Source organism: Martes martes, assembly GCF_963455335.1.
Source record: "Martes martes genome assembly, contig: SUPER_18_unloc_1, whole genome shotgun sequence".
Classification (NCBI taxonomy): domain Eukaryota; kingdom Metazoa; phylum Chordata; class Mammalia; order Carnivora; family Mustelidae; genus Martes; species Martes martes.
The window spans coordinates 179,108-198,948 of NW_027666704.1; the positions used below are offsets into that span (position 1 = coordinate 179,108).

Below are 19,841 nucleotides of genomic sequence, written 5' to 3' on the forward strand. Positions count from 1 at the left end.
CCTGGCTGAATCATAGTCCATTGTAGCTATCTACTCCATCTTTGTTCACTCATCCGTTGATGGACACTTGGCTGGTTTCCATACCTTGGCTCTTGTGAACAATGCTGCCACAACCATGGGAGTACATGTCTGTCTGGTCTTTCACTGAGTACTTAGTACCGCAAGGACTGTTTTATACACTGTACTTGGATTAAGTCCCTCGATTTCCCAAACATGCCAGCAGGAGCCACTATGATCATCCCCCCAGAGCATGAGGCCAAGAGCAGTCCAGTAGCTGCGCACAGTCACACAACTAGCAAGTCGGAGAGCAGCTTTGCAAAACCAGTGGTCCAAGTCCAGAGCCAGTGTCCTGAGCACCGCTCTGTCCTGCCCCTTCTCAGCTCCCCCAGAGCCTGCGTTCTACCTTGGGGTGGCAGTTTGGGTGGCCAGGCTGAGTGGTGAGGAGTGTGAGGAGCCCCAGTGAAGGGGGACTGTCTAAATCCTTTTCTCAGAATCACCGTGTCTAAGCAAGATCTTGAGACATTACTAGACCGAATCGCGTCTCCCCAGATTCCACTTGCTTATCCTCCACCCAGGATGGTACCAGCCCGACAGCCGAGCCATGAAGGCGGGGCTTATGGTCTCTGTCGGTTTGTCTCCATTAGGCTTCATGTGTCTTCCTGGGAAACTCCAGCAAAAGGTCATGAGGTTGGAGGGCGCCTGGGTGGCTCAGTGGGTTAAGCCTCTGCCTTCGGCTCAGGTCGTGATCTCAGGGTCCTGGGATTGAGCACCGCACCGGGCTCTCTGCTCAGCAGGGAGCCTGCTTTCCCCTCTCTCTCTGCCTGCCTCTCTGCCTACCTGTGATCTCTCTGTCTGTCAAAGAAATAAATAAAATTCAAAAAAAGAGAAAGGTCATGAGGGTGGAGCCCTTATGAATGGGATTAGCGCTCTTAGAAAAGAGAGCCCAGAGAACTACCTAGCCCCTTCCACCCTGTGAGAATACAAGGAGAAGTCTGTGCCTCCAAAGATGGCCCTGATTCGACCATTCCGGCCCCCTGATCTTGGACATCTGGTCTCCAGAACTGTGAGAAGTAGATTTCTATTATTTCTAAGTCACCAAGTCTGTGGTATTTTGTTACAACAGCTCAAATGGACTAAGACACCCTTCTAAGCAGTTTGTACATCTTATTTATAGTACTGAGGTAACAACTAATTATTATTATTATTATTTTTAAAGATTTTATTTATTTGAGAGAGAGAGCGAGAGAGCACAAGCAGGGGGGAGGGTCAGAGGGAGAGGGAGAAGCAGGTTCCCCCTGAGCAGGGAGCCCCTGCGGGGCTCAGTCCCAGGACCCTTGGATCATGACCCGATCATGACTGCATAGTATTCCATTGTATATATATACTACCTCTTCCTTATCCATTCATCTGTTGATGGACATCTAGGTTCTTTCCATAGTTTGGCTATTGTGGACATTGCTGCTATAAACATTCGGGTGCACGTGCCCCTTCGTATCACTACATTTGTACCTTTAGGGTAAATACCCAGTAGTGCGATTGCTGGGTCGTAGGGTAGCTCTATTTTCAACTTTTTGAGGAACCTCCATGCTGTTTTCCAGAGTGGCTGCACCAGCTTGCATTCCCACCAACAGTGTAGGAGGGTTCCCCTTTCTCCGCATCCTCGGCAGTATCTGTCATTTCCTGGCTTGTTAATTTTAGCCACTCTGACTGGTGTGAGGTGGTGAGATCTTCTTCTTTGTACATCAAAATGATTGGCATGCACAATCTCAGTAAGATCAATCTGAATCCTTCTAGTCGTTTTCGAATTTGAGCGGGACAAAATCTTCTCTGATGGTAAAATGTAATGAGGTGAGTCTGTAAACCAGCAGCAGCAGCATCCGACTCTGGGAGTAAAGACTAATATAGTAGAGGAAATTAACTTGACATGCAGAGAGAAAGGAAGGCCATTCTTTAGTGCACAAAATCCTCACAGCCACCCTAGTTCTTGAAACCTGGTTGTACAATTCTGGTGGCACAGCCTTGAGATCCCAGCCTCTTTGAGATGGATCCTTTATTTGGCTGTGCATAAAAATCACCTGGCTGGTTAAAAGACAGATTCTGGGATCCCACTGCAGATCTCCTGAAAGAGAAGCTCCTCCGATGGGATTTGGTCAGGTGTATTCAAAGGTAACTGTCTAGGCAAGCTTGTCTACTAAAGGTTCCAAAGATGTGTGAGGATCATATAATGGGCATGATGGGTTTAAATGGCTTCTTAAAACAAGTCTGTCCACTTAAAAAGAGAATTCCCCCATTCTGCAATCATTTGTTAAATGTCCACAATGTGTCAGATACAACGCTTGGTCCTAGAGGTAGGTCTCTCAGAGAGATGTTTTATTCTCTATTTCACACTTAACATGTTTTGTTCAGAACCGTTAAAACTTTATGTCCCCAAACAAAAAATTATGTCCTTTGTCAAAACTGTTGGTTTTCAAAAACCGTCTAAAAAAAAACCTAGAAAAAACTAAAGGCAGCCAGATTCCTTAAAATCTTAAAGCATTTTAAAATTCCATTTTAGGGGAAAAAAAAATTCCATTTTAGGGCACCAGGGTGGCTCAGTCATTAAGCGTCTACCTTCTGTCCAGGGTCCTAAAATCGAGTCCAGGCATTGGGCGTCCTGCTGGGGCGGGAGTTGCCTGCTTCTCCCTTTCCCACTCCGCTGCTTGTCTTCCCTCTCTTGCTCTCTCTGTCAAATAAATAAAAATCTTAAAAAAAAATTAAATTCCGTTTTAAATACAAGTTTTTGAAAATAAACTTACTTATTTTGTAGTTACTGCACGCACACACTATATATATTTTTAAAGATTGTATTTATTTATCTGACAGAGAGAGAGATCACAAGTAGGCAGAGAGGCAGGCAGAGGGCGGGGGGCGGGGGAGCAGGCTCCCCGCCTAGCAGAGAGCCCGATGCGGGGCTCCATCCCAGGACCCTGGGATCATGACCTGAGCCGAAGGCAGAGGCTTAACCCACTGAGCCACCCAGGCGCCCCCACACACTATATTTTAACACTACATACACAGGACAATTTCAAGTAGAAATCAAATGAGATGACACGGAGTGACTTCAGTCCTGTACCCTGTAAAGGGGGAAAAAATGTCATTTCCAATTTTCCTCAGCATTTCAGTAACCCACCTAAATTGTCCAGAACTTTTACAAAGCTAGGGCGCACTTTTGCACACCACTCTGGATCTCGGGGTTTCAGCAAGGTGGGGTGTGCCCCGAGGAGAAAAGGACGGGCTGGGCGGGTGGGAAGGAGCTACAGGCAGGGAGCCCGCGGGCGCTCACCTAACAGCTCCGAGTCTCCCCGGCGGCGACCACCAGGGCGGCCTCACTCCAAGAACCGCAGGAGGCGCTCGCTCCCCTCTTGGTCCCACAACCGTCACCACCCCCACGTCCGAGCGGTGTGCTACGCTCCCCGCCCGCAGAGCCCCAGCCCCCGGCAAAACCCACCCGAGACAGCGGGCTGCCTCCGCTCCCGCGGCTGTCAAAACTCCGCGCGCCGCGTCCTTTCCCCAAAGGGCCGTGCTTGGCGGGAGGGGCCCAGACGCCCCTGCGCTGCGCGGCGCTCTCGCAGCCCCAGCGCGGGGATCCCGCTCCTCCGCCCCTCTGCGGTGCAGGCCGCCTTCTGAACCCCCGGCGTCTGCGGCGCGCCTCTCAGGTCGGAGTGCTGGCGTCCGATCCTCTCCAGCTTCCCGCAGTGCTCCCCGTCCCCCTCAACCCCTGCCGGTGCGCCAGGACCATTCGGCCTTTACCCTACAAACCTCCACGTCCTTCCGCTTTTCTGTAGCAAGTTCGACCCTGCCCGTGCGCCCTACACCCTTGGTCTCCCACCGTTCTAGTCCGCCTTTCTACTGACTTGTTCTCTGTTTCCTACAACAGGTCCTCTTCTGGTGAGGCCCGCCTGCGCCATGCCCTCTTTATCCACTTACACGGGTTAGCACTACCCATCCTTGATTAATGTATGCCCTTAAGGGTTTTACCTACAAATGCTTCAGAGATGGAATGCGTGTGTGTGTGTGTGTGTGTGTGTGTGTGTGTGTGTGTGTGTGTTCTTCTTTAGTTTAAACTTTTAGTCTTTGGATTCTGGAAGACCTGGTGTTTCTCTTCCCTAAAATGGATGGAATGAAAATAAACCTCTAACGAAAGAGAAAAAGGCAAGGGTCATGAGTGGATTAGGGATATCAAAGATTTGAAGAGGCAAGCACAACGGAAGTGTGTTTTCAAATAAAAAGAGAAACTGGATACACTAGATCTGGGTACAGATTTTCTCAGTGCAGTCCTGGGGAGACCCAGTGTTTGGAGATGCCATGTGATTGGAGATCTGAAAAATATGGGGGAGGGGAATACATATATAGTACCTATACATTATATTACATTTGTATATGTGCAATATATAATATGTATAAAAATATATATTACATCACGTATGCATATGCCGACATCTATATATGACACCAGCATAAATATATACAATATTTATATTATATGTAAATTACCTATACAGGGGAAGGAGGGGGAAGGCTCAGGTGCAGTCCCCCCAGGGCGATGCGGGGCGGGGCCAGGACAGAGGGCGGCAGGGACCCGCCCAGGGGGCGTCTCCGAGGGCAGACCCACCAAGCGGCTCCTCTGGGACTCTGGCGGCGCCCCGGAGCTGGGCTCCAGTCTGTGGCGCGGCGCAGTCCCGGGCCAGGACCCCCTGTGCCTGGTGCGTGGTGGCGGCAGGGGACCGGAGCAGGCCACCAAGAGAGCAGCCAGCCCTCCTGTTCCCAGCCCGGACCCCACCCCGCGCAAACGCAGCGGGGGGAGTGGGCGCATTCCCCTGCAGGGGTCTGGTTGGCCAGCTGCGGCTTCACCATGGCGACGGCGGCGGGCAGCCGGGCTCCGGCGCTGCAGCTGCGGGAGCGGTTCCTGACCAAAACCGGTGGACTAGAGCCAGACCGGGACCCCGCGGGGCGGACTCGGGCCTCTGCCGCCCCACACCTGGGCCACTCTGTGCAGAGCGGAGGACCCGCGGACCAGGCACCTCCACGGTCCTGCGCAACCGCCTCCCTGGTCTAGGCGCACAGCCTCCGGAGGCGACAGACGCGCGGGGCAAGCGGCGGCCAGAGAACCACCAAACCAAGGCACTGTCCGAGCTGTCCGCGCAGGGCTGACGGGGCAAGGAGGGGCAGGACACTCTGGAGTCTCTGGAGGCTGGAAATATGCAAAGTCTCCGTGAGGTCCGTTGTCTGCGCTGGTGTAGACATCCGTGAACTGCACCGAGGATCCTCTCTCCTAGCTGGATGGATGCGTGTGACTGTACTTTTCACCTCAATGAAAAAGATACTATTGCGTGGAAAGCTCATGCTGCTGGACTTTGTGTACTGTGATCCCACTTAGGGGGAAGTCGAGGGCCAGGTGCATTTTTGGCGGCAGGCACCTGGGGGCAGTCAGGCAGAGGCATGCACTAGGGGCCCCCCAGGACAGCCAGCAAAGCAGGGGAAGGAGGGCAAAGGCCCAGGCCTGGTGTGGGAAGTTGCAAGCATGAGCGGCTGGGACCCAGACCAGTGGCCAGAGGGCCTTGGCTGTTTGGAACTACCTGCCCAGCAGTGGCGTGCGGGAGCGCGGGAGCGGGGGAGCGCGGGAGCGGGGGAGCGCGGGAGCGCGGGAGCGGGGGAGCGCGGGAGCGGGGGAGCGCGGGAGCGGGGGAGCGCGGGAGCGCGGGAGCGCGGGAGCAGGGGGAGCGCGGGAGCGCGGGAGCGCACGCGAGGTGGGGGTAAGGGAGGGCCACGCAGGCGCTGCCTGGCAACGGCAGTTGGCTTTTGATTCTTAGCCTCGCGCAGGCAGGGGTTCTGTGACACTTGGCGGGGTAGTCCGACTGGACTGGACGCTTTCTCACCGCGGACCAGGGCAGTTGTTTGACCGCCAGATGTTCTCCTGGGCTGGTGGCCTGGGCTGTGGCCTAGGCCATTCCCTAGGGGCCTTGGACAGCAGCCAGACCTCTTTGACCAGGGACATCTCTGATACTCACACACATGTGCTGGGGAAAGGGACTTTCCCTGGGGATGCCACGGATTTGGCTGATGTCATCTCATCCCAGGCACAGATCAATAGACGCCTCCGTGAGACTGAAACCCTGGAGGCTGAAGTGACTCATTGGAAGACTTTGTGCCCGTGTTCCACCCAGGGACTAAATACCATCGACCCAGAAACAGTGTGGCGACTGAAGAGCCACATCAGGGACCTAGAGCAGCAGCGGATGCGGGAGATGGACGAACATCAGCTGGCAGTGGCGGTGTTGCAAAACGTCCACCAGCAGAAGCTTGCAGACCTCACTGACCAGCACCGCAAACAACTGATGGACTATGAACGACGGATGGAAGACCTACAAAACCAAGACGCTGCCGGGAACGTGAACGATGACCTTCTTGAGGAAAGGGAAATGGAGCTCAGAAGGTTGAGGCAACAACTTACCCAAATGCAGCAGCTGAACGACAGTTTGAACAACCTTGCTTCAGATCTCCGAGCAGAAAAGCAAAAGTTGGTTCACGAGCTCCAAGATGCAAGACATCAGCTGGAGGAATCAGTTCTGCGCAACAACGAGGATTCTCTTAAGAACAACATTGCCGTGAGGGCTTTAAAAATAGAGAAAGGACGGTTAGTGGCAAAACTGTGTCGGGCCGAAAAGAAGCTGTTCGAAGAGAAGTCTGAGCGAAGTCTCAGAGACTGGTCCCCAGTAGATAATGCACGATTCATCCAGCTCGGCCAACAGAAAGACCTGGAGATACTACACCTCCGAAAGAGGATGGAGCAGGTGGACGCCGACCACCAGGAAACGAAAGAACTGCTGTCCTTTGCTTTGGAGGAGCAGAAGCAATTGACAGAGTACATCGGAGAGCAAGACCAGTACATCAAAGAACTTAGAGAAAGGCCAGAGCTTCGGGAGGAATTCGGTAAGTCGACCGAAACCTTAAGAAGCCATGACACCTTACCCGCATCCGTGGAGGACAAAGACATGCGTCTCCCATCCATGACAGACGAACATCCTCACGTGGACGAAGACCTGGGGCGCCTCACACAACAGAGTCCTGCTGTCCCCGTGGTTGACCCTAAAGTCCTAGAGGAGATCGTAGAGCTAGAGTGTGAGGTCTTTCAGCTCCACGAGGTAAAAGATGATCTCGAGGAGGAAATCAAAGAACAACAGAAGATCATTCACAACCAGCAGCAGGGGAAGAGAGCAGTGCTTCAGTCCTTACAGGAGGAGAAGGAGAAAGTGGACCGTCTTCAACACCGGCAGGAGGAGATGAACACTGAACACGCTCAGCTCCTCGCAGCGAAAGACGAGATGCTTCGGAATCTGCAAGTGGCACTAGAAGAGCTGAAAGCCCAGTTGCCTGACAAAAGCCGGCAAATTCCAAGAGAAGCCTGTGAGGATGAGGAAGTGCGAGCAAGCCAGCCTCTCCCCAGAGAGAACGGAAGTGAAGAGCGTGATCCATCTAAAGCCGAAATTCAAAGATTAGTCCAAGGAATCCAAGAACAGGAACTGGAGCTGCAGCTTCTCACTGAACAGAACATCCGACTGACCGAGCAGGTGGATCGGCTCTCCAAAGAGGAGATCGGGAAACTCACTCGGATTATCCAGCAAAAGGATGTGGAGATTCAGGGTCTTTCCAGCAGCATCTCTGCGGCTTCTGACAGCCAGAACAGGCACGTGGAACACCTTCAGCGGCAATTGCAAGAGTGTGCTTTGGAAAGCGAACGGGTCTTGGCCGTCCTAAATGAGAAGACGAGGGAGAATAGCAATCTGAAAAGGGACTATCACGAAATGACCGATCGACTTGCTGCCAGGGAAGCAGACCTCCAGAGGATGCAAGAGGAAAATCAAAAACTGGCCACGAGAATGGAAAGCAGCATCCAGGAGGTGTTGAGAGAAATGATTCGGAACTTGTCACACATCATTCAAGAAAAAGACCTGGAAGTGGATGCGTTAAGTCAGAAATGCCAGACTTTATTGACGATCCTACAAACACCCAGCACTGGTCATGAGGTTCGAGGAGTTCGTATCGATCAGTTCCAGCAACTTCTACAGGAACGGGACAGGTTAACACAGCGAGTGAAGATCATGGAGGAGTGGAAAGAGCAGGTGCTGACCACGGTCCAAAATCTGAAGCGTGAGTCACCCCAGCTTCAGAGAGATCTGCGACAGCTCCGGGCGTGGGCTTGCACCAACAGCGAGAACGTCTTGAAACCGCAGACAGCCTCTCTTGACCAGATCCAAACTTGCCAAGGCCATGAAATAAACTTCCAAGAGCTAGAGAAGGAACTGGCCCAACTTCAGCTCCGCATCGGGGAGCTTTGCAATGCCAAGGACCTCCTTTTAGGGAACCTTGACGCGATTTTCCTCCAGCCCTCCAGCGACTCCGCAGAGGCAGCCGACTCCCTGAAGGCCACGAAATCTGACCTAGTGAGTGAGTCTTCTCAGGTGCTCCGAGAGGAGGTAGAGGAGCTCAGAAAATCAGGGCAAGGAAAAGATCCAATGATTCGAACCCTCCGGGAGGATCAGCAGAGATGGATTGCTTCAGGGGCTGCCACGGGGGAAGGAGAAGGCAAACCCCGGGAACACAGCGATTGCGATTCCCACATGGAGCAGCGGAAGGAGAAACCGGCCGTTCTTCAAAACTCCCTTCAGGCTCAGGAGCTCCAAATCCAAGCGAAAAGTGAGGAGCTGCTTTCTTTACAGGAGAAGCTCAGGGGCCAGCTGAGTGAGAATGAGCTGCTGAGGCAGGCAGTCACCAATCTGAAGGAGAGGATAGCAGATTTCGAAATGGATGTGTGTAGGCTGAAAGAGGAAAATGCAAAGATTGTGGAAAGATCTAGAGAAGAGGAAATGGAAAATCAGGCGATGCAAGAGACAAATCGGCTGCTTTCAGTGATGCGGCGAGAGGAGGCATCCCAGCATGCTGGGACGAAAGAGAAGGTACTCACGTTGGAGCAACTGTTGCAAGAGAAAGAAGAGGCTGAGACCAGAGAATTGAACCGGCTCGTCGACGCCGTTCGGTCAATGCAGGAAAAGGCAGCTGTGTGTCAACAGGAGAGAGATGACATCGAGTTGGCACTGACAGAGAAAGAGAGGGAAGCCTGTGCCCTCCAGAAGGAGGTTCACCAGTTACGTGAGAGAGAATTGCTCCTAAGCCAGGAGCTGGAGAGAGAGCGGCACCTCGCTGCAGACGCCCAAGATTCTCGTCACTGGGAAGCTTTGGCCTCGGAAGACCAAGTGGCTCAGCTAAGAGAGGAAGTGACGGTCTTGCAGGGAAAACTCGTTTTGTCTTCCGCGGCCATGGAAAAGGCCAGCCACGGAGCCAGTCTGCAGGTAGAGTCGCTGCGGGAGCAGTTGCACGTGGTCACCCAGCAGGAGGAAGCTGTGCTCCGGCTCGCCGCCTCCCAGGAAGAGGGAAGGCACTGTGATCGAAGACTAGCGAACCTCAAGCTGGAACTGGCCGAGTGGAGGGAAAAGGCAGACGCCCTGGAAGGAAAAGTGATGTCGTTACAGGGACGATTGCATCAAACAAATGCCGACTTGGAGGTGAAGGAAGACCAACTCCAAGAGTTCAAGAAACAGAATGAGGTCCAGCAGGAGATACTGGAGGACACACAGAAGAAACTGATGACCTTAGTAAGTCAGTTGGAAGGAATGGTGGACAAAAGCCTCCTAAGGAGACTCTTCGTGGGATCTTTGCAGGCAGCTGATGCGGAACGGCAGGAAGCGTTGAGGTTGATGGCAAGCACGCTGGGGATCCGAGAAGACCAGCTGCGGCAGCTGCGCAGCCAAGAGCCCGCGGGTGTGCCCGGCGGGGTGACTGGGGGGCCTGGATCCAAAAGCGCCCCCAACACACCTGCAAAGCCAGATCACCAAGCTGTGGCCAAGCATTCTTTTTCAGGACTTTTCCTCCAGTTTCTAGAAGCGGAATCTCAATCAGCTTTTCCACCGCCCAAACCCTCTGCTCATGACATGAAGCCTCCAGATTCAGGAGGGAGGGGAAAAGTGCCTAAGCAACAAGGCCCACCACGACTGAACGCTACCCTGGGATCCACACCCCCCAAAAAAGATGTCAAGCCCCGCACCACAGCTGTGTCTCTTATCAACCCACCTGGACTGGAAATGGTTGGATCGGAGCACCTTCTTCTAAGTGCTGTCACTGATGCTTTACCCACGTACATGCCGCATATACTGTCACCTGCCGAGAAGGTTGGAATGGCGGCCAAAGACCTCTCAAAGAACTAGACGATTGTCAAGCCAGAGTGAGACCACGCTTTGAAGATCCCAAGTCACTCTGTGTGTCTACCTTATCCCCTAATGTCCTTTTTCAAAATGTCAAATGTTCACGGTTTTGCTTTCAGCTCAAGACACATATTCTTTTATGACTTAACAAATAAGGGGTCTCTTAATGACTGCAGAAGTATTCACCAAAGTGAAAACACTGGTGACTTTTTTTTTTTTTAAGATTTTACTTTTTTTTTTTTGACAGAAATTGAGGGCACACATACAGGGGGAGCATCAGAGGGAGAGAGAGAAGCAGGGTCCCCATGGAGCAGGGATCCTGACCTGTGACCTGATCCTAGGACCGCGGGATCATGACATGAGCCAAAGGCAGACCGTTAACAGACTGAGCCACCCAGATGCCACAGCAGTGCTGACTTTTGTAGGAGAGTCGACACTGCTGGGCTTGGAGGCTGTGGTCAAAGGATTCTTCCAACAATGTTTGTAATGCTTTAAGGTTTTCACAAGGGCCAGGTGTCTATGTATACCTTATGTAGAGAACACATCAACTTGTTTTAGTGTTCCAAATGTATCAGGTATACGAGCACACACTCATCATTGGGAAACGAGGTGAATAGCACGAAAGTACAAGATGAATATAAGGTAAAAAAAAAATGCAAGTTCGCTTTTCCCAGGTAAGTCTCATTTCTCTTTGTTTATTTTTTATTTTCTGGTTTTTAAAAATCATTTCCTTTTCTGTTGTCTGGAAAAGCACGCTATGGAGAACCTGATTTCTCTCAGGCCTTATGTATGTTTGCCTGTTTAGGAGTATACTATTCTCTGACTTGCTTTCCCACCCCCTCCCCCAAATCACTCTGCCTTAGGGACCATTTGAAATGGGAATGAATTCCATCTTATTCTTTAAATGAAAACCCAGAAGCTTATGGTTCTACCCTAAATTATATAAGTAGCTCCTCTTGATTAGCCTTTAAGCGGTTTTTCCCTGGAATGTCCATGGTCAACTCCCTTGTTCATTTCTTCAAAAGCCCCTTCAAATCTTCATTTGCTGGATCATTGCACAGGCTGTCAGGGAACTGGACCTTACTTGGGAAGAAACTGTGCCTGGTCCCTGTGCTAAGGAGGGCTTGTTGGCCAGGGGATCTGATCTGTGGGAGCAGAGTGGGAAGGAAACATGGGAGTGAGGCCATTTGAGGCCCTCCAAAGTTACCGGATGCCAAGACAACACTTCCTATAGGATCTTAATCTCAGGCTTTCCATCACAGTGGACTCTGATATATGGACATCCATTTCATGCTGAGACTCTTAAGGCATAGGACAGGTGCTTCTCTAATACATGAAGCTGTCACGTGACCAGGAGGGAGATGTGGTCATGAAACCCAAAATGTACTAACTTCCATTGATGTTCATGCAGTTGATCCCAAGGGAATCCCTGGGTGGCCAAGGGGTGGAAGGAAGAGCTGACGTCCTCCAGCACCATGGAATCTGGCAGCGCACTGTGGACAGAAGCCGCCACCTGCACCTGCAGGTAGGATATGCAGACTTTGGCTTCAGCCTGTAGCAAGTAGGCCTTGGTGACTGTATGAAGCTGGTGGGGGTGCCATGACCCAGAGAATAATAGACAGCTGGATAGGAAGGCTCAGAGCCTGTGAGAGACTCTGTTTCCAGGAGAGCCCAGTGCTAGGCCAGCAAGTGCTGCTTTCATGGTCTATAACCCAGAGCCAAGGAGGGCCGTTTCTTGCATTGGGAGCCCATGGACAATGGACAGATAGCATGGGTGGTCCAGGGATTCCAGGAAGCGGGAGAGGAGGCTGCTACAGCCTTTTGACCTGGGCATGAACAGGTGGTTTTTTCTAAAGCTTTTATTTATGTAGTTAAGGGAGAGCTCTGGCTGGAAGAGGGGCTGAAAGGGAGAGGGAGAAGCAGGCTCCCCACCGAGCAGGGAACCCCCTGCCAGGCTCGATGTCAGGATCCCGAGATCAGGACCTGAGACAAAGACAGACGCTTCACCAACAGAGCTACCCAGTCACCCCCAACAGGTAATTTTCACTTGCACAGATCCTAGCGCCTTTTGTTGAGGGGAGACCCTCCCCCCTCAGCGTGGGCTCAGTGACAAGTAACAGCTGAAATGGGCTTCTGAAACATTTATCAACAAGGAATATGTTGCCTCCAGAACCCAAAAAGTACTGAAAGATGTTGGACTTTTTTTTTTTTTAAGATTTTTTATTTATTCATTTGTCAGAGAGAGTGAGCACAGGCAGACAGAGAGGCAGGTAGAGGCAGAGGGAGAAGCAGGCTCCCTGCTGAGCAAGGAGCCTGATGTGGGACTCGATCCCAAGACCCTGGGATCATGAGCTGAGCCGAAGGCAGCCGCTTAACCAACTGAGCCACCCAGGCATCCCAAGATGTTGGACTTCTATGTCCTTTTTTCTTTTTAAGGATTTTATTTAGTGACATGATAGAACATGAGAGCGAGAAAGACAGAGAGAGAGAGAGTACAAAGGGCTGGTAGGGGCAGAGGGAGAGGGAGAAGCAGGCTTCCTGCTGATCAGGGAGCCTGATGCAAGGCTTGTTGTCAGACCCTGAGATCAGGACCTGAGCCCAAGGCAGACACTTAACTGACAGAGCCACCCTTGTAGGTCCTTAACAAGTTTGTCAAACAAATATCCTCACAGTAGGATGTCCTGAATGTGATGTCCCATCTAGGTTCCTGGAGAAAGATGAATGCAGTAAGATCCTGCCCACAAAGTTTGCCTGTGATAGCAGAGCAGTTTGGGTGCCCTGTGCATAACAAGGTAAATTGTGTCTCGTTCAAGGTCAAGGCACGTGTGACTGAGAGGATGTTGAAATAGGCACTGAACAGAACATATTGGCCAAATCTATAATAGCAAAATATTCACCATCTTTAAATTTGTTGGGCTCCATCATGGTTTTTCATAATGACTCTGTTTCTTTATTTTAAGGAGAGAGCAGGAGAGAGAGAGAGAGAGCTAGCGAGGAGCAGGGGCAGGGGGTGGTGGCAGGGAGGGAAGGGCAGAGGGAGAGAAAATCCCAAGCGGACTCCACCCTGAGCACATAGCCAGACATGGGACCCGATCTTATGACCCTGAGATCCTGACCCGAGCCAAAAGCTCAACCCACTGAGCCCCCCATGAGTCTCAAGTGTTTTAAGGGTACAGGGGTTTATTTAATCAGGTATGGTAAGACAAGCAGATATACAAGTAACTCTCACAACGCAAGAAGCGTTTGTAGACTCCGTGATCCCGAGAAAGGAGGTCCTGAGAGCCATGGAGGGCCGCCCAGGGCAGCACCAGGGTCAGTCAGGAGAAAGAGGGAGTGAAGGGACAGACAATAGGGGCAAGACCCTTTATTGTGGTTTCCATGGCAAGGGGCGGGTGAGGCCGGGTAAGCACGTTTAAGACTGCCTAGTTTGTGCCATGTCAGTGGGTTCCGGGACACAGTGGTGTCTGTCTGGAGTAGTCTGTCCCTGCCCCTGGGGTGATCAGGGCAGGGGATAGTGGCCCAGAGTAAGAGTTTCTTAGAAGAGGTGGTTGGGGGTAAAGGTTCCGAATTGGTTGCTTTACATGTGAAAGCATTGCCGGTAGGCAAGCTGTTGAGCATCTCTAGGAATCCAGTAAGCCTGCCAGGGACAGTCCCTCCAAAGTCAGCAAGGCCTGAGATGTCAAAGCATTAAATACAGAAGGTAGAATCTATGGTTATTATGCTTGCTATACACAGAACTTGAATTAAGTCCATGAAGGTTAGCCAACCGGTGCATCTTAGCAACATTAGAGTTCATTCAGAACCTATGTTGTTGGGGTGCCTGGGTGTCTCAGTGGGTTAAAGCCTCTGCCTTCGGCTCTGGTCATGATCCCAGGGTCCTGGGATTGAGCCCGGCATTGGGCTCTCTGCTCAGCAGGGAGCCTGCTTCCCCTCCTTCTCTCTCTGCCTGCCTCTCTGCCTGCTTGTGATCTCTGTCTGTCAAATAAATAAATAAAAATCTTTAAAAAAAAAAAAAAGAACCTATGTTGTAGAGGCACAGAAGGCAATCGGCCTCCTTTTAATTTTGCGAATTAAATTATTTTAGTAAATTTTGGATTTCCTTTTTTAAAAAAGATTTTATGTATTCCTTTGAGAGAGAGAGAGAGAGAGAGAGAGCAAGTGTGACAGAGCAGGACCCAGGGGGAGAGGTAGAGGGAGAAGCAGACTGACTCCTTGCCCAGCAGGGAGCTTGACATGGGGCTCTATTCCAGGATCCTGGGATCAAGACCCGAGCTGAAGTCAGATGACTAACCATGTGAGCCACCCAGGTGCCCTTGTAAATGTTGGATTTACAATTGTGTCCAATTTTGAACCTATTTTAAATTAGTCAGTGGGGGGAGGGTTCTGCCTCCTGTATTCAATTTTCTCTCTTCCACTCCTCCTTTGCTTGGGTTTGTGTCTTCCTGGATATACGTGTGGGGTGGGGGAGTGTCTTTTTGCCCTGCTCCTCTTTCTCGGTTTTTTTCTTCCAGAGAGTCTCAAATCAGCATCGTCAGCCTTGGAGCTTCTGTCGTGGCGATGGTTGTATGGTTTCAAGTCTCCTGGCGTAAGTCAAGGTGGGAATTGATCCCCTCAGTGTGCCAAAGGGGTCCCCCGTATGTTTCTCCCATAACCCTGGGGATCAGGATCTTGTACCAAACAGGTTTAGGCAATGGACTGGTCCGTGGAAGAGCACAGGACCCACAGCCTAGTCGTTGATGGAGCAGAACCATCTTCTGCTACAGCCCTACCTTCTCTCAGTGTGGACTGTTTCCCCTGTCCGCTTTTCCCGCTCTACAGCTTCCCTCAGGATAGATTTTCATTTCTAGCCACGTAAAGTCGCGAGTTTTGGTTTCTGTCCCCGTCTAATCACACATGGTGCACACGTTCTGGGTGTTTATGGGGAAAGGGACTGGGTGGGTCAGCCCACAGCTGGCTGTCCTCTTCCCGTGGGAATGCCAGTCCATCTCCCCAGGGTTGGAGTCCACGGCCAGCAAAATCATTCTGTCCATGGCCAGAGTCAGAGCCTCACGTCCCTGGATCACAAGATGAGGCCATCGACGAGCTGGGGAGCAACAACACTACGAGAAAGGCAAGTGTGCTGGTGAGGGGTTTGGCACTGGGAGGGAAGTGGAACACCAGAAGCCCCCCCTCCACTTTTCTGTTTTTCATCAGCTCGTGGACCCTGGGCTGCCATGGATGCGCACCTCAGAACCCTGAGGGCTCAGGAATACACATGGTAACTGGGAGAGGAGAGGCAGGTCAGGAGCCCACCAAGGCCACTCCCATCGCCTGAACCACAGTGACCCAGGAGGCAGCCAGGGAGCCATTCTTACATTTCCCTGGGGTCGGGGCCTCCCTCCTTTCCACCCACGACACAGAGGGTCACCCCCAGGACTGTGCTTGGGGTGGGCTTTCCCCCATAGGATCTGGACGTCAGCATCAAGCACTGGCCCAACACCCAGTCCCTGGAACTCAAGCACACCAGTCAGCATGTTCTGTGGTTGCCAACCTCAGGGGGTAGCCTTGGAGACCAATACAGGCCACATGCAGGTCACATAGATGACACCTCCCCCCAAGATACAGTCAATTCTCACTCATTCTCACCTTGTTGGCAAGGATGGAACATTAGTTTGGAAATGGATGGCGACCTCCATGTGAGATTTCAGAACACGAGCCAACACACAAGCTGGCCAGCGATGGCCAGTTCCCTCCCAGATCGTGACTGTCAACTCTGAAGCCAGTTAGTTAGCGAAGGAGCAGGTCAAGCTGACCCCCACGTCCTCATTTAACATAGGGACAGCCTGTTTGTGATGCCACTTGTTTTAATCACCTTCTCCTCAGGTACCCAATGAGAGAGTTTCCTGCTCCAGACTTGTGGGGATGCCCTGACTCCCGACATGTGTGATTGACAACAGTTTACCAGTCACATATGCTCACACTTCAGGGGAGGAGGATACCACACACCGTGCAGGACTGCACAGAGATCACACGTGAGAACAGAGAGAACCAGCAGGGCCTTGGAAGGCAAGACTTGCTTGAAACAAGAGGGTGTGGCAAGTCCTGGTTCCCATGGGAGGGTGTGAGTAGCTTCCTTGGAGAACTGAGTGGGCTTCTAGGGAACTGAACGCTGCTCCCCAAAAACCAATAGGCACTATGGCTAGTCCCCGTGATGAGAAGGGTGTTTGGTTACGAGACCTCGCCTGTGAGGGAAGAGGGAGAGGAGAACATGCATGATGCCATTTGAGTCCCTCCTTGACCTTCCAGGTGTCAAGACAGCCCTTAATACGGAATCTTATTTCAGGCCTTATGCCACAAGAGGGTATGACAAAGTCATTCTTCTTAGAACTAATAATGGAATTTCACAATGAAACAGTATACAGGATAAACACGTAAAGGTAAGTTGTATTGCTCTATGCTAGCAATGAATATGTAGGCTCCACCATCAAACACACGTTCACAATTACTCGTACAAAGAAACTACTTCAGGATAAATCTAACAGTGCCTGTCCAGACATCACATGCTGAAAGCTATTTAGCACTGTTATAGGAAGTCAAAGATATAAATAAATGGAGAGATATACCATGTTTGTGATTTGGAAGACTAAGCATCGCCATGATGTCAATTGTCCCCAGATTGATAGAGAGATTTAATGCCATTCCTATCAAAATCCTGTCAGCTTCGTTTGTTTTTGTAGAGATAGAAAAAAAATTCTAAAATATTCTAAAATGAAAGACAATGGAATTAGAGTAGTTTCAAAAAGAATTTTGAAAATAATACTAATGTGGGAACACAGTCTACGGAGTTTCAGAATTTATTAGTAGTTATAATGAGGAAGCCTGTGTGGTATTTGCAGAAGAACAGACACATAGAACATAATAGCGGAAAGAGCTCAGAAACAGTCCCCACAAATATGCCCATCTGATTTTTTTTTTAAAGATTTTATTTATTTATTTGACAGAAATCACAAGTAGGCAGAGAGAGGGAGAAGCAGGCTCCCTGCTGAGCAGAGAGCCCCATGCGGGGCTTGATCCCAGGACCCTGAAATCATGACCTCAGCGGAAGGCAGAGGCTTAACCCTCTGAGCCACCCGGGTGCCCCGCCTATCTGATTGAAAAGCGTGCTAAAGAAATTCCATGGGAGAAAGCTGGGTTTTGTACTGACTACAGCCATCTAAAGCTTGTGATGAGCTCAGAGAAGCCAAACTCAGAAAACAGCAGCAGCAGAGAAGGAAGGCGGTGGTTTGACCCAGGTCCTACCAGGTGGGAATGGGAAAGGAGAGCGTGTGTGCCCAGGGTTCCGTGGGCGGGGCCCAGAGAGCTATCCAATGATGCATTCCGAAGGCCGAGGGAGCGGGGAAATTGTCCAATCAGCGTGTGGGCATAGCACCAATGAGCGGGAAGGATAGCTGATGTGGGCGGGTCACTGAGACCAACTGCCGCTTTGCAGCCTTCTGTGAGCCTTGCCTGGCTCTCTGGATCCTGCTTCCTTGGCCCTGTGGGCGCAGCACCTCAGAACCTCCAGACCCATGGCCACTGGACTGAGGACGCCCTCTTTCACCTCCTGTACTTCCTCCTCAAGGTCGACGCAGAGGACGAGGGAGTGAGCGGCCCTTGGGAAGATGCTTCTCTGCGCAGAGGTACCTGTAGGCTTGGTGTCAGGGCCCCGTGTCCCCGGGGGCTGGGGCCTCGCTGGGAGGCGGGCCTGTGTCTCAGGAATACACTGGTTTGCCAAAAGGTCGCTGTCAGCTCGTGAGCCCCTCGTTTCGCAGCTGTGAAGAACCCAGAACGGGGCTTCCTTTATGGAGCTGCTAATTATGTCCCCTGTGCTGTGCGTGGGGGCCTGGAGAAAGCGGGAGTGGAAATGCGGCCTGAACCAGGCAGATGGGGTTTCAGCCTTGTTGGGGCTCGAGTCCTGCTGGAAGACCGATGTGAAGCCAGTAAGTGTAGTGTTGACGTGGGAGAAGTTCCGTTCTCCCTCTTGAGTAGGTTACATTCCACTATGGGTTGTCAGGATCCCCACCGTGCACCTGCGATCAGGCCAGTCGGGTGTGTGTGTGTGTGTGTGTGTGTGTGTGTGTGTGTGTGTGCAGGGGGAATGGCCTTCCTTTTGGGTGGGTTGTGGGTATCAGTGATTGGAATACATGATAAATAGGACTGACAGGATGTGTGAGGGACTCCCCACCTGGCTGGAAAAGACAGGAAGGAAATAATGACCCGTGAAATTCATCATTACTGTTTTGCATTGAGTGCTGAGAAATACAGGGTGCCTTAGAGTTTGTAATTTCCTGAATAATGTTTAAGCTGAGACCAGGAGGCTAAGAAATCAAGGCGGATGTGGGAAGGTGTTCAGTTAGAGCAGGGAAGGAGTGTGAACTGTTGAAGGAATTGAGAGAATGTCCTTGAAGCTGGGGCCACTTGGGGACTGTAGGGTGGGGAAAACCAAGGTTTGGGGTGAAGACTTGTACTTTTTGTAGGGTCTTGGAAACTAATCGTAGTGATTTAAAACATGGGTTCCAGACCCAAGCAGATCCTAGCTCTGCCTCTTACGGGCCGTGTTGCTAAAGCATTGGACGTCTCAGTTTCCCGATGGGAGAAATGGGATGGTAGTAATCCCACTTCATAGATGATTATAAAAATGAAATGATATTTAACATTAAGAAAACACTTAGCGCCATGTCTGACAGTCTGACATGTAGTAGGTGTCAGTGGTGGTTGGTTCAAGAAATCAATAAATACGTAGATAAGTTTTGAAGACGTGGAGGCTCTGTGGTGACATTTGTGAACTTAAATGGATTCCCCCCAACTTCATTTCTCCTCCAGCGTTCAGGTGCTGTTGACCACATGTGTCACACTGTTGAATTAGACATAATTTTTCTCAAATGAACAGTTATTTGTCCGGAGAATCTGCAGTGCCATTGAAATGACGAGAGGGAAATAAAATGCTTTTCAGTACCAAGTCCCAATTAGGTGTATTTAAAATTTCCTGATACATTGATTTATTTAGTATTTGTTGGTAACCGTTTGTGCGAACTTACTTACTTAAAGTAAATTGATTGTAGAGTAACTGAAACCCAGAATAAGGACAGAGAAGTAGTATAAGTAGAGCTTGGCTTTTCTTGACTCTGTATGGGATAGGTTTTTTGTTCTGTTTTGTTTTTGTTTTCAGGTAGGAAACATCTTTATTATTGGCCTTGATTCATTCATCATATAATGTCCAACATGGATTACGTATCCAGACAATCTCCCTGGCACATTACTACGCTGGCCCCTCTAGTCCAGAAGCCAGGCTGTCCCCCGAGGGAAGCCAACCCCACCGGCCCCAAAAGTTCATGCTTGGGGTGCTGAGCGCCAGGCTCTCCCAGGAATGGGCCCCTCGGTCCCTGGCCCTCTATTCTGGGCAGGAGTTCTGGGGAGGCCGAGGCTGGAGCCTGGCCTGGACAATCACTCTCTTTGGTTTCGTGACCATTAAAAACAACAACAACAACAAACAAACAGAGGAGACAAACGTTTCACAGTCTTTAAAAA

At 51.0% G+C, this 19,841-nt stretch overlaps 1 protein-coding gene and 1 long non-coding RNA gene across 2 annotated transcripts; both read left to right on the forward strand.

The window, feature by feature from the left end:
- Positions 1-5,945: 5,945 nt before the first annotated feature.
- Positions 5,946-10,298, forward strand: LOC308359835 (thyroid receptor-interacting protein 11-like; the record flags this gene model as incomplete). The annotated part of the gene is made up of 1 exon (XM_080831693.1): positions 5,946-10,298. The coding sequence occupies one exon, from the start codon at positions 5,946-5,948 to the stop codon at positions 10,296-10,298; it is 4,353 nt and encodes a 1,450-aa protein (XP_080687819.1).
- Positions 10,299-15,292: 4,994 nt separating this feature from the next.
- Positions 15,293-19,836, forward strand: LOC308359861. The gene is made up of 5 exons (XR_013968469.1): positions 15,293-15,405; positions 16,158-16,340; positions 16,581-16,711; positions 17,764-17,953; positions 19,483-19,836. It is a non-coding gene; the product is annotated as an uncharacterized lncRNA (long non-coding RNA).
- The last annotated feature ends 5 nt before the right edge of the window (positions 19,837-19,841 follow it).